Raw genomic sequence first — 18,098 nt, 5'->3', positions numbered from 1 at the left:
GGTCCGAGTTAGAGCCCTGGACAACCATCCTCTCCATACATAGCTACTATCTATATCTCAACTATGCAACCAAGAGCACTCAGGTTTGAACCCTTTTAAGAGTGCAGGTAGCATCAACCGGGGCGAGCCAGTGTAGCCGCTCGAGACACTGAGCTCGTTCAAGGACATAACTAGCGCCGACCTTCACCTCCCCGTTGATCCCGTCGGCGGGAAATTGCAGGCGACAGACCTTTCCCTGCCAATTGAGTGAGCAGGCTAACCTTATATATATATATATATACATTGCAGGTACTCCCGCTCGTCCTACTCTATAGTCCTTGCCTTGTCGAATTTGACGTCGTGAATATGGGATGACATCGGCAGCTAGGAAGGAAAGAGACCTAGCACATATTGCCCCAGGGATTCTTTATTTGAGCCCATGAAGACGCCCATGGGGACATTGGAAAAGGGTCACAGTCTCTTGCATGAGTGTCAAACTCTACTCAGCGGACTCTTGACACCTGCAGGCAATACATGCTGGAGACACTATCTTCGTGCTAATGCTAATTTCTCACTAAGAGCGGGGCCTTGGGTTCTCCCACAATACCATGCTCATCCTCAGTTCTAAGTTAGTCTCAGCGTTTTCGGGATCAGTGTCAAATTCCTTCGTAGTGACTGTAGTGCGTCGGGAAGCTATAGCTCGTTGGCGAGACGTTGACGAAACGTCAACGGACAATTCTGGAGATTTCATCTCCTCAAACATCTGACGTTCATACGTCCAATTCCTCTGGTGGGCCTGGGTAGTGTCAACATACTCTATACTGACATGTCAAGTCTAAGACGGACCTAATGGCAGTAGAAGTGCTATTGTTCTAGGTCATTAATAACTATATACTTAACAAGATATCATTGTGACCTGAATACATATCTACATGAGCGATGTACCATCGCTGGTGGTTCACTTGAGGCTCTTGTATTTTGTCTGCAGGATCCCGAGAGGTCCCCACTTGTGCTCCACTTTAAACCTTAATCCCCGCTATCAGCTATGGCTGAATCAAGCTTGTTTTCTGCTCTCTTGAGCCCAAAAGAATGGAATTATGCACAAAACAGGGTAAAGGGTACGGGAAAGACGAAGGGAAAAATAGGCGAGGTTGACGCAAAATAGTATGTAAAACATGTAAATAAAGATGGTTGAGACCGAGAACGAACGGTAGGCCAAACATAAAGTAACTACGCCGTCAAAAAGGGAAAATAAAATACCCTCGGGCGTTAGCCACCTAACCAAGGTAGCTAACGCCGAAGGGTATGGAATGTTAGGATGTGATATTGAATTTAAGGGAAGAATATCAAAGAATACATACGTGCAATAGATTAGTATGTCCAAGAGAGCCAAGAAAATGGTCATGCCTCCAATCACTGTTGTGTTACTCGTGTCCTTGCTCCCAACTAACGCTGCCTTTAGTTGAAATACATCAGTAAGTGGTATTGTCTTACTTGGCAGAACATCATAATCGCTGTCAAGGAGGAGATTGCCTTTCGATGGACAATGTGTCTCCAGCGATATTGTTGGCAACTTTACCATAGCCAATAGTATGAACAAGTCCCGCATATAACAAACAATATACAATACCTCAACCCTACTATATATGTACATACTGTCCTCTGGTATGGACCTGCTCTGTTATTCATTCTCTAGCCTCTTAGTAACCACCGTTCTCATCCATGGATACTTCCAAGTTTTCACACCAACCGGCGAACCATCTACAGATAAATACAATAGTCGTGATGCACACTGATATCAATAGTTCAAACGAGTGTGTATTCCAAGGTGGAAAAAGTATATTTAAATCTAGAAACCGAAAAAAGAGCCTGCGCATAATTCATAACAAATAACAAATCGTGTCGCAGACCCAAATCTAAAGAAAGACAGTCCTACCAATCTATACCGTGACCCGTAACCCATATATTCTGTATAATACACAGTACCGGGCACTTGAGTCGATCAATCCCAATACATCAGCCCATCGCCTCCACTGTGCAATATGTACAAAGCGTGAAAGCTGTCTTGCGTGGGACAATTCATGCCACAGGCGCAAGGCTAAACTCAGTGCAGCAGTAGATGGCGAGCCGCTCAGCCGCTCATTTGCTCAGTATTTACTGAGCGATAGGGGAGGGAGTAGGAGTGGGGGTGGAGGTGGGGAAGCCAGACTCCTGGAACTTCGCGAAGGCCTGGGAGAAGGGCAGGTCGGTGGGGAAACCGGTAGGGAAGGCGCTCAGAATGCCACTGGGGATGGGGAAGGGGAGGTCGGTAGGGAACTCGCGCTTCTCAAAGAACTTCTCAAATCCACTGGCGACACCGCTGGGAGTAGCGCTGGGAGTGGCGTTAGGAGTACCGGGGGTGCCGCTGGGGGTTCCACTGGGAGTGTGGCTAGGAGTGGCAGTGCGCTTCTCAAAGAACTTCTCAAAACCACTGGCGACACCACTGGGAGTGGCGCTGGGAGTGGCGCTAGGAGTGCCAGTGGGGGTAGCGAAGCTCGAGGAAGGAGAGCCGGTGGCAGTGAGAGTCGAGACGAAAGGAGGAGGGCCCTGGTGACCAGCTCCCTGGCGACCGGCTCCGTGGTGGAACTGGCGCTTCTCGAAGGGGAGACCGGGGAAGTCGGTGGGGAAGCCACTGCAACTGGGGGTGCCGCTGGGGGTGCCGGAGGGAGTACCGGAGGGAGTGACGCTGGGAGTGCCGCTGCATGGAGTGGGCAGGTCACTGAGGAAAGCAGGGGGACCCTGGGGCAGGGCGAGGGCACAGCCCATCATTCCCATAGCAGCGAATCCGGTGTATCTCATTGTGATTGGTATAGATTAATTGGAAGATATATCAAAAAGTAGATAGTGAATAAATTTGGATTGAAAGACAGACTTAGATATATGGGTGGTATATCAAAGACAGATCGGGTGGCTTAGAGAAAAATCTCGGAGGGCCGAGAACGGGTTTATAAGAGTGCCGATTTATCAGGGTTATCGAGCTAAGTCCCAGGCCGAAGTGGATTCCGTGATCGGGCCATGACTTCAGGGTTGTTGCCTCCGAGGCTGGGCAGGCTGCAAGGTGGGCTGGCCGGACGACGATACTTAGAACGGTAGATGTGGGTTCGTCGATCTTAACTTGAGGGACCTCAGGGTCGTCAGGGACCAGGCCCAAGGCACGGGTAGAAAGCACATGGCCTGGGGCTGAGGTATTTTTCTTGAACCTTTCGCTGGCCAGCCAACGCGCAAAAAAGGTAAAAAGTGGTTCTGGTGTATTGCACGAGGCAAGTATCGACGGTACGGTTGGGCTACAGACGCCACAGCCAGGTACCAAACATTAGAGCGACGATCATCTTCCCCGTGCAGAATAGCATAAAAGCAAATGAGCCGAGATGTCTGACCGTATCAAATGCTTCTCTTCGGATGGTTCGTACCTTCCAGGATCGCGACGGGGTCTGACCCAAAATGAACCTAGTTCTCACTCTTCAGGGCCCTAGCGAAAGTTACCCCTTTTTGAGGCCGTAACAGATCATGGCAGCGATGGGCACATCAATTCTCGTTTTCCAGCGTCATCATCCCTAGTAACGGAATGGCTGGTCACTTGTTTCATGTGTATTGATTTTGCCACGCTGTACCATCCAAGAAGACCGATACACAGCCTGTGCCAGAATGTGCGGATTGTGTCTAGAGTACCCACGGAGGGTGGACTCAGGGTGGCTGGAAAAGTCTGCCAGAGCCACTGATTGATAAGTGAGGCCCAATGGTCACCAACTGATCGGCGAGGTGGAACACTTTCGCTCCAATTCAGTGGAACGATAGGCTAATTTTTCCGCGATGGAGACACTCTCGAAACGACTCAAATAGTGGTCTTCTCAATGTTTAACTATAATATGTTTCACTGGCATAAATCATCGCCCATGTCTGCAAAATTCGAGACGATGAAGATACTCCGTACACCTTGGAGGCCTAGAATATCAGTTGATGGCCAAGTCGTCGTCAGCCTTGGAGTGAATCGGGGTCAATTGGCCCACAGTGGACCCCGTGACATAGGATCGACGTTGGTGGACATTTCCATTTTTCCTTTGAACACGGTAAAATCTGGACAGGTTTCGTGGTCAGTTTCAATGTATTGAGATATCGACGCTTATTGTACATCCATGGATTGTATGAATACGTAAACCCCAAGTATCCATGGCGCATCATCATATGCGAAACGTTGAAATGTTCGAAGGTTGCCGATTGTTTCCTGATATTGATTTGCCTCTGGTCTCCACTATCCTCTTTCTGATTGGTTATATGCCAATAGTGCCAAGCATTTACGAATGTTCTCCAGGCTAAATACTTCGTATGGAGTATGGAGTACAACATATGTTGTATAGGAAACAGCTCAGTTCCAGGGCCGCTAGCACTGATGGCGGAGCATTGTATCAACCTTGAAATGTACGTTATACAATAATATATACATAACTTTAAATATGGTAGCTCAGGAACTCCATTTCATCTAGGAATTAATGCCCCACGGTATGTGCGCGGAACATTTTCTGCTATAAACCAAAACCGCTGTATGCACATATGCTATAGATTGCGAAACCAAAACCAAAATGAAGCAAACCCCGCGAATCCAGCGGAGTTGATATGCCAAAAACCAAAAACCGAACCCCAAAGATGGATACCCAAAGTTGGTCTAGTATGAGGACGCATGGACAAAGAGAGGAAAGCACGCAGGCCAGAGAGGTGTTCTAGATGCTTTGGACGCGGATTTACAGAGTCATAGGGTGAACAAGAATCAATGGTCTTTCCTGTTCGAGTGTCCTACATCGCACGGGGGCCACAAAATTAGTTTGATTTGATGGTCGAGCTTATGTGTCGAAGGAACAAGGGTCTGCGACCCACGACTCCTAAAGAAGCGAGAGACGGAGTACAATGTAAGATTAATCGTGTATTCTTTAATGCCGCTGTTTGCGCGTTAGGTGGTCAGGTGAGCTCGGATGGATTGTTGGCGTTGGAGTCATGCTGAGTAGATGACGGGACGAAGGTGGTACGGTCATGGATTCCCGAGCCGACGGTGCATAAGCCTGCTTTGGGGAACTGCGACGAGCTTTAGGGGAAGAATTGTAGGCCGGTCCAGAAGAGAATGAGGATCGTCGCGATCGGACGGGGCTACGGGGTCCGTGGCTCGCAGATGCTCCACCAAATGAAGATGACTCCGAGGACGCTCGGTGACCTGCAAGTTTGGGACGAAGTGTGTATGATTGTTCGAGGTCGTCATCACTGCTTGAGCCGATATCGAATATCGCTTCGTTGAAGGATACTGAGGATGTACGGCGGTAGGTTCTTGCTTGGGTTGACATAAGGACTGACTCGGTCGACTGCGAGAGAGGCGGGTTCTCTAGTGAAACAGTGCTTCGTGCCTTTCTCAGTTCCCGAGCTGACTGGTGCCGTGCTTTTCCGCCCGAATGCCTCTTTCCCACCTCGTGGCTGTGGGATCCTGTTCGCCTGTTGCGATAACGTCCTCGTCCACTGTTGTCTGCTAGGTCAATCGCGGGGCGGCCGAAGTTTGGCATACGTAAATCAACCTGGCTGGGGCTGAACGCTACCCGGGCCCGCATATTTTGAATCGCATTATCGAGTGCCAGCTCAATGGCGCAGTGGTTTCGGATCCGGCTTAGTCTTGGCCATGTCGCCCGCTCGCCACTTAAGCATGCCGAAAGCATGAACTCCGTTGTCGGATTCTCCAGGAGCCGTGGGAAGTTGGAGGAAATGAGTTCCGGGTATATGTTGATGTCTCCATGATATTTCTGGTTCACAATTGAGGCAAACTTGCTCATTGATGTTGGGAAGACTCCAAGTTCCGAAAGGACGTTCATTCGATGCAAAACCTCGTCTTTGGCAAGGTGTGTCACTGTGTTCATCCATCGAGGGATGAATGAAGGGCCATCAGTTGTCTCATTGTGTGGACCGGTTTCTTTTGGAAGAAATGGCACCACATGGGGGTTCACCTGTGAGACAATGAAATGGTTCACGTTAAACATCTCTGATAACCGAGTCATGGGCAGATCTCCATCAACAGAGCCGTCAATATACTGTTTGTGAAGATCATTCCATGGGACCGGTTCCCCTGTCAGCGGATCTTTGGCCATCAATGTGAATGGTCTGAATACAAACGGAACAGAGCAAGAGACCGCCCTTGAGTTGACGTTAGAAATGGATTGAGAGGATGAAAAGGGGTAACTTACACAGCAGACCAGATTAAGACGTTGGGGGCAGAGATATAGTTCAACAGCCGTGGAAGCTCATACATGCCGGCACTCGACACACAGATGTTCAGGATTCTACGAGTGCGGTTATAGGCTTCCTGAAAGGTCATATCTCCCAGCCAGTTCCTGATGGTCTTCGCCAAGTGGGATATGTCAAGAAATGATCCAAACTTCAAAAAACGAGTCATCTTCTGCAGGATATTTTCCTCTTGGCCTTTCTCATTGAAGACGTCAAAATCGCCATGTACGTAGGTATCCAAAAGGGCCGGCAGCTCTTCATCCGTGCGCGTGCAAAAGACCGCACACACAATGCTACCAGCAGAGGCACCTGAGATAATTCGTGGGATCATGTTTGCCTCATAGAGGGCCTTGAGAACCCCAATATGGGTCATTCCAAAAGTAGCACCACCGGAAAAAAGGAGCGCACTGCGACCAAATGCCTGCCGAGCTGCCAGCAGCTGGTCCAGGATATACTTTAGCTCCAGCCCATCACAGCGATCATGCACCGACAGATCTACCAGTGTGGCGATAGTCTCCACGGCCGTGGTAATATACCTATCTATCAAGTCCTTGGTGCCGATATGTGAATGGCGATAGAGAGAGGCATTGCTCATGTGCGCCAGGTCCCGACTCAGCGCAGTGCGCACCAGAAACAGCATCCGGCTTACATCACAGCTGATACGAGCCTCTTCCAACTGTCGCAAACGATCCTGTACTAAGTGAGGATCATACTCGGTGGACTCGAGCGTCTGCTTCCAGGCGTTGTTGTTCTCTAGCTCATCCAGTTCAATGGCACAACTTCGCCATTCCTCGTACGACACAGCCTGCAGCCTAAGGGTTAGAAAGGGCCACTTTGCAGATGCGATCGCCCGTTCCAGTTACACTGCATTTACTTACATTCTTTAATCTCAGATATAGGACTTGTTTGCGGTCCTCGATGTCCGCCCTTTGTTTCCGTTGTTCCTTGGAGAGACCATCACGGTAGGTGTGCAGAGTATCACCGGCCCAATTCCACGAATCCTTCACGAGAGACGAAACAGCTGGTATAGAGATCGCTTTGCGGAGCCGCGGAGGTGGGAGTTGGGATATGGGGTGTTCTTGGGGGTGTTTGTGCCCATGATGGCACTGAACTATTGTGGGGTCGCCCAACACCGACATAGCAAGGCTGTGCATGGAGGGGAGCAAGCCATCCGGGGTCTGAAATGCAGGGTTATGTTAACTTTGAACTTTAAGGAAACTAGTATAATTTAAAAAAAGGAGTATCAAGTAAATGAGTTCAATGTTGGTAAAAGTAGATATCCTCGAGAACTCAAGTCAAGTTTGGCGGTGGCCCCGGGCCCAACAAACGTCACGAGGGCCGATGGTAGCCAGTTTCCTCAGGCTTAGGCTGACCACTTTTCCTTTTCATGACGATTTCACTGTTCGATTACCCCAGGTGGATCAGTGGATATTTCGGCTTATTTGTCTTGAAGTGGCGGATACTTTCAGAAGACTTTTGTTTTATGTGATCTCATCCCTAGACACCCCGGAATTATATAATGCCTACAATATATAGAGATTTATTATCTCGATTTCTCTTCAATAATGATGTCCAGTTTTCTTTCTACAATTATTGGAATATGGTCTCCTCATAACCAAGTGCTAGTTTCTTTGTGCCTAAATCTTTTACGCGCTAACCCCGTGGAGCCCCGGACAGGGGCTTCTTCACATGCAAGAGTGGCATGTGAGCTCTACACAGCTGATTTTCGCCTTCAGGTCATCCTTCGATATTTGTCGTGTGTAAATGCATGCATACGTATATGCGCAGTATTGAATATAATTGGACAGCAATATAACCAAAACCAGAAGATTATTATATCTGACAGAGCCATTCCTTCAGCGCATGTCTTGCTCTCGCCTCAGCCCCATTCTCGCGCCAGAAGTGGCCAGCGCCATCAATCATCCTAAACTGGAACTGACTGCGTGGTATGTGCACCATCTCGTCTGACCACCTCTGCAGTTTCCCAGCAGATGTAAAGGTATCCTGGTCACCAAACAGCGCCAGGGTGTGGTGCGTGCTCTGCTGGTCTGCTGGACGCGGGCAGGGGATGTGGGGGCCTCCGGAGGCCTCCGTTTTCAAATTTAGCGATAAGTTCGAGAATAGAGTTATGAATTGACTAATCGGGGGCAATAGCGGAGACACGAGGAGATAGGAGATGGATGTCGTCAATGCACAGAGGTCTGGGACATCGGTCAGACTGTGACTCTTTTGAAGTTGTTCCAGGGACAGCGCAGCTATCCGTTTTGCTGTACTCCTAATCTCGTGTAACGGCGTTGTTTTGTTTGTAGAGGCTGTTGTGGGCACGGGTTGGAAAAGGTCGAGCATAGAATCCAGGGTCGGTACATGTGAGGCAATTAAAGACCCATATGAATAACCACCAAGAATCAGACGGACATCTGGGCTATTTTGGTTTGCGCCTGTAACTCTGCGAGGGTCTACTTGGTCTCTCGGGCCTAATGCAAGCTCGAGGGAGTGCAGATATTGCAACATGAACCCGTAGAATGACACATAATCACCAAGCTCGGGCTTTGCAGTCCAGCTTGTTCGTCCTTCAGAGTCACCAGCTCCACTATATGTCATTTGTTAGCCACTTCGTCATGGTGGAATGTTGAGCAGTGGGTGATTATACCGAAAGTTGAAGGTCCCCACGATGCAGCCGGCTTGTAGAAGCTCACTACCGATAAAACTAACAACTGGGTCATCGTAGCATCCTCCTAGAGTTGCGTATGGATGCGCGACAATGGCACCGCGGTTGGGCCAGGTTATTTTTGATTGTATATTTTGAAGCGCGGGCGGGAGATAAACGCGACATTCGAGCTTATTGCCATCATAAACAGATGGAAGGTAAAAGGAGAAGCTTGGTGATGGAAGACCCATGGCTGAGTCTAGTTTATCTCATTCCTTTTTGTTTTGAAGTGCAAAGCTTATAGTTTGCTGTTAATAGGAAAAAGACGAAGGTGCGGCGAGGTTTCGGTGGTCCGCCCACTCCTGCCAGACACAATCTGAACGTCGCCTTTAGGGCCAAGTATGCGAGATACGGGTATATAGCGAGAGACTGGCGATCCAATTTATCGAGAAATGTAATTATAGCACTAGAAATACATTTACTTGGCAGATAGAGGAGATTATCACTTGGGAAAGATTGTGCCCATAACTATATAAAGGGCTACATGAAGTTATAGGCTATTATTCATTTAAATATGTACCAAAGACACTAATCAGGCCAGCCAGGACGGATCGGGCTCATCATCATCTTCCGATCTGGTATCAGAATGATGGGGATCTGCATCCTTGAGCAGATCGGCTGGAGGTTCTGGGTCGTCATTTCCTAGCGGGCCGGCCCGCGAGTCTTCATGGTCTTCCTCTAAACTGTGGTCCTTGAGAGAAGTAGGGTTCAGGGGTGCATCCTCTTCATGCACAGGGAGGCCAAAGGCGGGAAGAAGCAAACCCCTTGCTTCTCGCAGGGCCTCTAGCTCAGCTGCGATGCAGCAGACTAATAGTTTCCAGTCCTTATCCTCGGCAAGCTCTAAATGTGATTCGATCCGGTGAGTGGTTCTCTCCAAGTCATCCAGAATACTCTGCACAAGCCCTTCTTTGTAACCCGTCGGTGTGGATCCTTCTGACTGATTAATCGGCGTGGTCATCTCAACATAATGGCGCATGTTGGCTTGCAAGCGCTTCTCAAAGCCAGTGACATCGGATACCGCTTGTTTCCATACACCGCCTCCTTCTTCTAGTGCCAGTATTTCCGCATCCACCTTCTGCTGCCTACTGTGCAAAATGACCTGTTCGGTATTCCAATGCTCCTGGGCCATGTCAAGTGTGCGACGTTTGGGGTTCAAAGAGTGAAAGGTGGATTCACCTGAGTTTTGGGACAGTGGTTGGATAGGAGGATCACGGAGGTAGTTTCGGATATCAGAGTCGAGTAAAGACAAAGATTCAGTGTAGGAAGAAAGCTTGGCTTCGACCGAGTTGCTGATCTGTGATATCTCATTCACAAGATGTCGATGTTTAGCTTTCATCTCGTACAGCCTGGTCTCCAATTCATGAATGTCAGCCTCGAGGTTCCGAGCCTGTTCTTCTAGTTGTTTTGAACGTCGGCTCTCCTCGTCACCATGAATAGTGGTAATGGCATCTTCTAGACCATTTCTTCTCGACAGGAAGCTTTGGATATCGTGCAGCGCATTGTCTCTTTCATTGGTCTGAGATGTGAGAATCTCTCGTTCTTCTTCTCGTAACTTCAGTAGGTCATATATTGATTGAAATATGCCCTCCCGGGCAGCCCTAAGGCCGATTCTCTTGGGCGCGGGCTGCCTAGCAGGCACCGTGGAAGGGGATTGTGGCCGACTGCCATTTGACGATAATGTTGGAGTCAAATTTCTAGCTGCGACCTGATCTCGTTGAGGCCCACCAAGAACAGAAAGGAGGCCTTCACTTTGAGCATCAATCAGCACTTGGAGATTGCGCTCTATGTGTTTTGTCTGGCGATCAACATGCAGAAGAGGGTCATGGTGGTATATAGAAGCTGCAGGCGGTACTGATGGCAGCCTTTTATCACGAAAGGATCGGTGAAGAAGCGTCGACATGACAGAGAAAGGAGCGTGGGTGGCTAAGCTTCAATGAAAGGAAGAGTTGAAGCTTTGTCGCGGCAGTACTGGGTAGGAAGAATATTTAGTAGTTTCAGTACAACGTCTGACCAGCTCTTAAAATCATCACCGTACCAAAAAGAAAGAATCCATTCGCTAGCTGATGGTGAGCTGTTCACCGCGGACAGGGACCGCTCGCAGCTGACCAGGCGCCATCCACGTGACCCTTCATGTACAGTCAGCTCCGCTCAGGCGTTGACGTTGCTCTCGCGCCAGCAAAGCTTCTGACAACTGCTCCCAGCTTCCATTCGTACGTGTACTTCATCCATTTTGTCTCTTTCATTTAATCACCTTCTGTCTTTCTTGTCATATTTTCATTATTTGGGGCGACTGATTCCCCCTTGAAACCTTGTTCTGCGCTGAGGCTGATTCGCTATTTCAAGCTCTCTCCGATTGACGTTGCTTCATCACAACAGCAACAAGACACCTATTAGTCCTCAAATTCCGTCCAGCCAGTCGTCACACGAATCGTTTCTCAATAAAGATGGTCGGACTCGTATCGGCCGCCGGTTTGGTTGGCTTCCTCTCCGAGCCTGACCCAGAGCTCAAGGTCTTTGCTTTGAAGACATTAGATTCCCAGATCGATCATCTCTGGACAGAGGTTGTCAACTCTGTTCCTGAAATGTACGTCCTTTCTTTGACAGACTTGTGTGAGAATGAGCTTCATCCATTGTTGCGTCATTCCTCCCGAGTCCGACCGGCTACTGGGCCTCTGCTGACTATCAATCTAGTGAGGCTCTCTACGAAGATGAATCATTTCCGGAACGCGGCCTTGCGGCACTAGTCGCATCAAAGGTATATTATCATCTGCAGGAATATAACGAGAGCATGGTTCTTGCTCTAGGCGCTGGAAAGCTGTTCAAGTTGGAAAATGGCGGCGAATACGAGGAGACTATTATCGGTATGTTGAAGCACTGACTATCCTCTTTGATACTAATATGCTTATTCACGTAGCGAAATGCGTTGATACCTTCGTCTCTCTATCTGCCGCCCAACGGCCTACTACGGGTGACCAACCAGCCAATCTAAACACTGCATTCCCAGCATCGGGTGACGGTGCCACCAGCACATCCGCGAGCCTCACTTCTCCTATCACACCTTTCTCCAAATCCGCACTGCCCTCGAAGTCGTTGCTTTCCCGCGCGGAGGTCCCGGGCGTGGACGCCGCACACCCTGGTGGCGATGACACTAGCGTCCAACATGAGGAGAACTCCCTTGTGTTGAAGCGCGGTGTCCAGGGTCAGTTGCAGGCCGTTATTGAACGATTGTTTGAGGCATGCTTCCGACAAAAGCGATACCGTCAAGTCATTGGAATCGCCATCGAGGCAAAAAGTCTGGATGTGCTTCGCATGGCTATCCTTCGCGCCAGCAGCGACGAGAAGCAGGAGGAGGGCGACTCCCGTGGCAGCGAGGAGCTCATGGAATATGTTCTGGACATCTGCATGGGCATTGTCCAAGAACGTGCCTTCCGTAGCGAGGTTCGTGTTCCCCAAAATATTTCTACACCGTTTGCCCGAGTCGACTAATCTAATGTTGATTCCCTAGATCCTCAAACTAATTTTGGAACTTCTTAATGAAATTCCAGCACCCGACTTCTTCTCTATCGCTAAGTGCGTTGTCTATCTTAATGAGCACTCGATGGCCTCCGCCATTCTTCGCCAGCTGGTTGAGAAGGGTGACGCGCGATCCCTCGCCGTTGCCTACCAAATTTCCTTCGACCTTTATGACAACAGCACCCAAGAGTTCCTCCAAAAGGTCCGACAAGAGATTGCTGAGCTTGTTCCCGAAGACGAGACCGAGAAGGAGAACAACGACGAGAACAAGGAGCCAAGAGAGTCCGACGCATTACTCGAAGACCAGGGAAGCTCTTCCCGGCGGTCGGATAAACATTCAGATCTGTCCGAGGATGCGGTGACTGCATTCAAGAACATTCTCTCAATTCTCGATGGAATCAAGACCATCCAGCTGAATCTGGAATTCTTATACCGGAATAACAAGGCTGACATCGCGATTCTTAATAAGATTCGTGACAGCCTTGAGGCTCGCAATTCAATCTTCCACACTGCTGTGACACTTTCAAATGCGTTCATGCATGCCGGAACCACTCACGATAAGTTCTTCCGTGACAACCTAGAGTGGCTAGGCAAGGCCGTGAATTGGTCCAAATTCACAGCCACTGCTGCGTTAGGCTGTATCCACCGCGGTAACCTCAGCCAGGGTCAAAAGCTCCTACAGCCTTATCTGCCCCGCGAACACATCGCTGGAGTTGGAAGCTCGGGATCTGTCTACAGCCAGGGTGGTTCCCTTTACGCCTTCGGTCTCATCTACGCCAACCACGGTGGCATGGCAGTTGACATCATTCGCGACCACTTCAAGAAGGCCACCGAAGAGGTGGTTCAGCATGGTGGTGCTCTTGGTCTCGGTGTTGCGGGCATGGCGACAGGCGACGAAGGCATTTACGAAGACCTGCGGAGCGTTCTTTACACTGATTCTGCTCTCAATGGTGAGGCTGTTGGCCTTGCCATGGGCCTCATCATGCTTGGCACCGGAAACATGAAGGCTCTTGAGGACATGATCCAGTACGCACACGACACACAACACGAGAAGATCGTTCGTGGTCTGGCTATGGGTATGGCTTTGATCATGTTCGGACGCCAGGAGGCTGCCGACGAGCTCATCAACGGTCTCCTCGGTGACCCTGACCCAACTCTGCGCTACGGTGGTATTATGACCATTGCCCTGGCTTACTGTGGCACTGGCAGTAACAAGGCAGTTCGCAAGCTTCTGCACGTCGCCGTCAGTGATGTTAACGATGACGTACGCCGAGTTGCTGTGCTCAGCTTGGGATTCATCTTGTTCCGCAAGCACCAGAGCGTTCCTCGCATGGTCGAGCTTCTTTCCGAGTCATACAACCCTCACGTCCGATACGGTGCCGCCATGGCACTCGGTATCTCCTGCGCCGGCACTGGCTTGGATGAAGCCATCGATCTCCTAGAGCCTATGCTTAAGGACTCGACCGACTTTGTTCGTCAAGGTGCTTTGATCTCCCTTGCCATGGTTCTCGTCCAGCAGAACGAGGCCATGAACCCCCGTGTTACCAGCCTCCGCAAGGCTATGATGAAGATGCTTGGTGACCGTCATGAGGATGCTATGGCCAAGTTCGGTTGTGCCATCGCTCTCGGTATCATTGATGCTGGTGGCCGAAACTGCACTATCAGCTTGCAAACACAGACGGGTAACCTCAACATGCCCGGTATTGTTGGTGTTGCAGTCTTCGTGCAGTACTGGTACTGGTTCCCTCTCACACACTTCTTGTCGCTCAGCTTCACCCCAACATCCGTGATTGGTGTTGACCAGAAGCTGGAAGTCCCACACTTCAAGTTCCACAGCAACACCCGCCCCAGTCTGTTCGACTACCCCCCTGAGCAACAAGTGAAGACCGAGGAGGCTCCCGAGAAGGTGAAGACTGCTGTTCTTTCTACTACTGCCCAGGCCAAGCGTCGCGCGCAGCGTCGGGAGAAGCAAGCACGCCGTGAGAGCATGGATATTGACCAAGCCCCCACAACACCCAAGGCTATTGATCAGCTGGACGCAATGGACACAGACGAGGTTGCTAAGGAGGAGGAGGAAGCTAAGGAGACAGAGAAGGCCGCCGCAGAGGTACAGAAGAAGAAGGCAGAGCGGGAGAAGGTCGGGTACGAGCTGGACAACCTATCAAGGGTACTTCCAGCTCAGCTCAAGTATCTCACTTTCCCCGACCCGCGGTACGAGCCGGTCAAGAGGGTATGTTTATTCCTATCCGTCCTAAATGAATCCAATGCTAACAAAATTGCAGCCCACTGGCGGTGTTGTCGTTGTTCTGGACAAGCAGCCCGATGAGCCCCGTGAGGTTGTTGAATTGAAGGCCAGCAAAGAGGCTCGCCAACCGCCTCCCCCGACCGAAACTCTCCAGGACCGCCTGCAGGCCGCCATCGGAACCGCTGCTCTGCAGACCCCTCAACGGGCCGATGCCCGGGCTGCTTTATCCGCTGCCACCTCGGGTGCTGCCGCTGGTGCCGGTGTTCTTACGGCAGTGGATGAGGACGAAGAAGGTGTGGAGGATGCACCTGTCCCTCACGACTTCACGTACGAGTCAGATGGTGAAGAGCAGTAGAGTTTTGCGGCATAGAATCTTGATGCTGGATGTATTACTAGACTAATCAGGCTGTCTACGCCGACGTGATCTATTTGGGGGCTAGTATAGCTTTCCGTTCACTGTGATATGAAAGTTCCTATGTTACTTTTAAATTGCCCTGTCGTATTCTACTCGGTCACGGCCTTTTGAGTACGCTAGACATGGAAGTAGTGCACATGCCCGAGGTACATGTCGAAGCACAAATCAGACTTAATTGTACAAAGTGACTATCCTTATAGAGTTACATTTGGAGCTGTAGCGTGAAATTGTATGAAAATAGTCCAATTGCAAACCGGCCGATCCTCACATGTTCACATGCCCCGGGAGACCGTTTCTGACTCAGCAATCCACTAGGGGCTGTTTTGCCTCGGCATCTCCATTATGATGCAGCACTAGCCAATAACCTGTCTGTCAATAATGACCGAACTAATCAACAGCCAATAAAACGTTGAATAAAACATCGGCTTTGCAACAACGTAAGATCCCATGGTCTCCTTTATGTGGGAGCATGTGAACTGTTACTATGGATCATGCTCCGAGGCCCATTTTTAGTGCTTCATGTCCAGACTGGGAATATCGCCCGAACTTATCGGAAATTGTTTCTTGCCCCATAACTCATATATTCCCCAGCTTCCCCGGACTTGAATTTTTCTTTCTCACTATTCTTTGAACTTAATATCTTTTCCTTTAAACTTTACTCTTCTCCACATCATGGCAAAGACATTTAGCAAAGAGGATGTCGCCTCTCATAGCAAGGGCGACAGCCCTTGGATCATTATCGATGAAGACGTCTATGATGTTTCCAAGTTCCAAGATGAGCACCCTGGTAAGTTAAAGTCATGCGGGCAGATGCATGAGAATCACATGCTAACACTTTTTTTTTGAATAGGTGGAAAGAAAAGTACGTCCGAGAGCCGCTATATCCGATAAATCCATATTGACAGTGTGTGTCTAGTTCTCCAGCGAGTAGCCGGAAAGGATGCCTCAAAACAATTCTGGAAGTACCACAATGAGGGCATTTTGAAGAAGTACAAGCGCCTGCAGATCGGTTCATTGGATACCAAGAAGGCCGCACCGGCACCGGCCCCCGCCCCAGCAGCCCCGAAGAAGGCTGCCGAGCCGAAGCCTGCCGCTTCTTCGTCAGTGACACCGCCTGCCACCGGCACGCCCCTAGATCCTTACGGAGAGTTGATCCCCTTCGCCGATCCCTCATGGTACCAGGGTGTAAGTTTCGACATTTCCAGATTGGGGTTAAAGGTTGCACAGATCTAATTTATTTGTCGCTCATAGTATGCATCCCCCTACTTTAATGAATCCCACGCTGCACTGCGAGACGAGGTCCGCCAGTGGGTCGAGTCCGAGATCGAGCCGCATGTGACCGAATGGGACGAGGCCAAGGAAGTTCCCGCAAGCATCTACAAGCAGATGGGTGAGCGTGGCTACCTGGCCGGACTATTGGGTGTCCACTTCCCCGAGAAGCACACCCCGCACCGCGTGAAGTCTGTGGCACCTGAGCGATGGGATTTGTTCCACGAGATGCTGCTGACCGACGAGCTGTCGCGTGCTGGTAGCGGTGGTCTGGTGTGGAACCTGATCGGTGGCTACGGAATTGGCTGCCCCCCATTGGTCAAATTTGGCAAGAAGGCACTGGTTGACCGAATCCTGCCAGGTATCCTGGCTGGTGACAAGCGCATTTGCCTTGCCATCACCGAGCCCGATGCGGGCAGTGACGTCGCAAACTTGGGTTGCGAGGCTAAGCTCACCGAGGACGGCAAGCACTACATCGTCAACGGCGAGAAGAAGTGGATTACCAACGGTATCTACTCCGATTACTTCACAACCGCCGTGCGCACCGGCAAGGACGGCATGAACGGCCTCAGCGTGCTGCTCATCGAGCGTGAAGCTGGTGGCGTTAGCACCCGCCGCATGGACTGCCAGGGTGTGTGGTCCAGTGGCACTACTTACGTCACCTTCGAGGACGTCAAGGTGCCTGTGGAGAACCTGATTGGCAAGGAGAACCAGGGCTTCAAGGTTATCATGACCAACTTCAACCACGAGCGCATCGGCATTGTAATTCAGTGCGTGCGCTTCTCTCGTGTCTGCTATGAGGAGTCAGTGAAATACGCACACAAGCGCAAGACCTTCGGCAAGCGTCTCATCGACCACCCGGTTATTCGCATGAAGCTCGCCCATATGGCCCGTCAGATCGAGGCCACCTACAACTGGCTCGAGAACATCATCTACCAGTGCCAGTCCATGGAGGATACCGAGGCTATGCTTAAGCTCGGTGGTGCCATTGCTTCATTGAAGGCACAGTCTACCCAATGCTTCGAGTTCTGCGCTCGCGAGGCTAGTCAGATCTTTGGTGGTCTGAGTTACAGCCGCGGCGGCCAGGGTGGTAAGATTGAGAGACTGTACCGTGATGTGCGTGCCTACGCTATCCCCGGCGGTAGTGAGGAGATTATGCTCGATTTGAGTATGCGCCAGAGCTTGCGTGTCCACAGCATGTTTGGCATGAAGCTATAGAGCATTTCTTTGGATGTTTACAACTGCGGTGGTAGAGCAAGCCCATTTTGATTCATTTCTTTTGCTACTTTTGGCTAGATATCCTCTCGTCTATGACGGCATTTGTTTTTCTTTTTCTGCTATGATCTGCCTTGTACAATAACATTACATTGGCTTATATTATGTATATTTCACGATTTATGGTGGATGTTGCCGACTTTTGGATATTCACTGCATATAAATGATTTTGATTCATACTACAGTCTCGGTGTCTCCATATTTTGCGATATTAGATGACCATGACTGACAGCCAAATGCGCAAAGACAAAGAAGAGGCTGGATGATCTCAAAGGTTTCCATCTCCCGAAATTCCCTTTGTCCTCTCGCCGAAGTGTTGCCAAACGAATACCCAACTGATACAACTCCCAAGCTAATTGTTTCTTTGTCCGGGCAACTCGAGTATGTCAGAGGGCCCAAATTCC

General features: G+C 50.0%; 6 protein-coding genes across 6 annotated transcripts; 2 read left to right on the top strand and 4 right to left on the bottom strand.

Annotated features, from left to right (window-relative positions):
- Positions 1 to 2,133: 2,133 nt before the first annotated feature.
- PGRI_007540 (uncharacterized protein) lies at positions 2,134 to 2,817 on the bottom strand (the record flags this gene model as incomplete). The annotated part of the gene is made up of 1 exon (XM_040788467.1): positions 2,134 to 2,817. One exon carries the CDS (start codon positions 2,815 to 2,817, stop codon positions 2,134 to 2,136), a length of 684 nt encoding a protein of 227 aa, XP_040652239.1.
- A 2,123-nt stretch (positions 2,818 to 4,940) lies between these two features.
- PGRI_007530 (putative Patatin family phospholipase) lies at positions 4,941 to 7,409 on the bottom strand (the record flags this gene model as incomplete). The annotated part of the gene is made up of 3 exons (XM_040788466.1): positions 4,941 to 6,180; positions 6,231 to 7,075; positions 7,149 to 7,409. 3 exons carry the CDS (start codon positions 7,407 to 7,409, stop codon positions 4,941 to 4,943), a joined length of 2,346 nt encoding a protein of 781 aa, XP_040652238.1.
- A 694-nt stretch (positions 7,410 to 8,103) lies between these two features.
- On the bottom strand, positions 8,104 to 9,168 carry PGRI_007520 (uncharacterized protein; the record flags this gene model as incomplete). Its single annotated transcript, XM_040788465.1, has 2 exons — positions 8,104 to 8,860; positions 8,921 to 9,168. 2 exons carry the CDS (start codon positions 9,166 to 9,168, stop codon positions 8,104 to 8,106), a joined length of 1,005 nt encoding a protein of 334 aa, XP_040652237.1.
- Positions 9,169 to 9,509: 341 nt separating this feature from the next.
- PGRI_007510 (uncharacterized protein) lies at positions 9,510 to 10,877 on the bottom strand (the record flags this gene model as incomplete). The annotated part of the gene is made up of 1 exon (XM_040788464.1): positions 9,510 to 10,877. The coding sequence occupies one exon, from the start codon at positions 10,875 to 10,877 to the stop codon at positions 9,510 to 9,512; it is 1,368 nt and encodes a 455-aa protein (XP_040652236.1).
- A 544-nt stretch (positions 10,878 to 11,421) lies between these two features.
- Positions 11,422 to 15,090, top strand: PGRI_007500 (proteasome regulatory particle base subunit RPN2; the record flags this gene model as incomplete). Its single annotated transcript, XM_040788463.1, has 5 exons — positions 11,422 to 11,561; positions 11,669 to 11,838; positions 11,892 to 12,415; positions 12,483 to 14,720; positions 14,773 to 15,090. The coding sequence occupies 5 exons, from the start codon at positions 11,422 to 11,424 to the stop codon at positions 15,088 to 15,090; spliced, it is 3,390 nt and encodes a 1,129-aa protein (XP_040652235.1).
- A 732-nt stretch (positions 15,091 to 15,822) lies between these two features.
- PGRI_007490 (putative acyl-CoA dehydrogenase) lies at positions 15,823 to 17,637 on the top strand (the record flags this gene model as incomplete). Its single annotated transcript, XM_040788462.1, has 4 exons — positions 15,823 to 15,937; positions 16,001 to 16,012; positions 16,067 to 16,335; positions 16,402 to 17,637. 4 exons carry the CDS (start codon positions 15,823 to 15,825, stop codon positions 17,635 to 17,637), a joined length of 1,632 nt encoding a protein of 543 aa, XP_040652234.1.
- Between the last annotated feature and the right edge of the window lie 461 nt (positions 17,638 to 18,098).

This window comes from Penicillium griseofulvum (genome assembly GCF_001561935.1).
Source record: "Penicillium griseofulvum strain PG3 chromosome Unknown contig_79, whole genome shotgun sequence".
Lineage (NCBI taxonomy): Eukaryota > Fungi > Ascomycota > Eurotiomycetes > Eurotiales > Aspergillaceae > Penicillium > Penicillium griseofulvum.
Note: the sequence above shows the minus strand (reverse complement) of the source record. Positions and strands in the feature narration are given on the sequence as shown.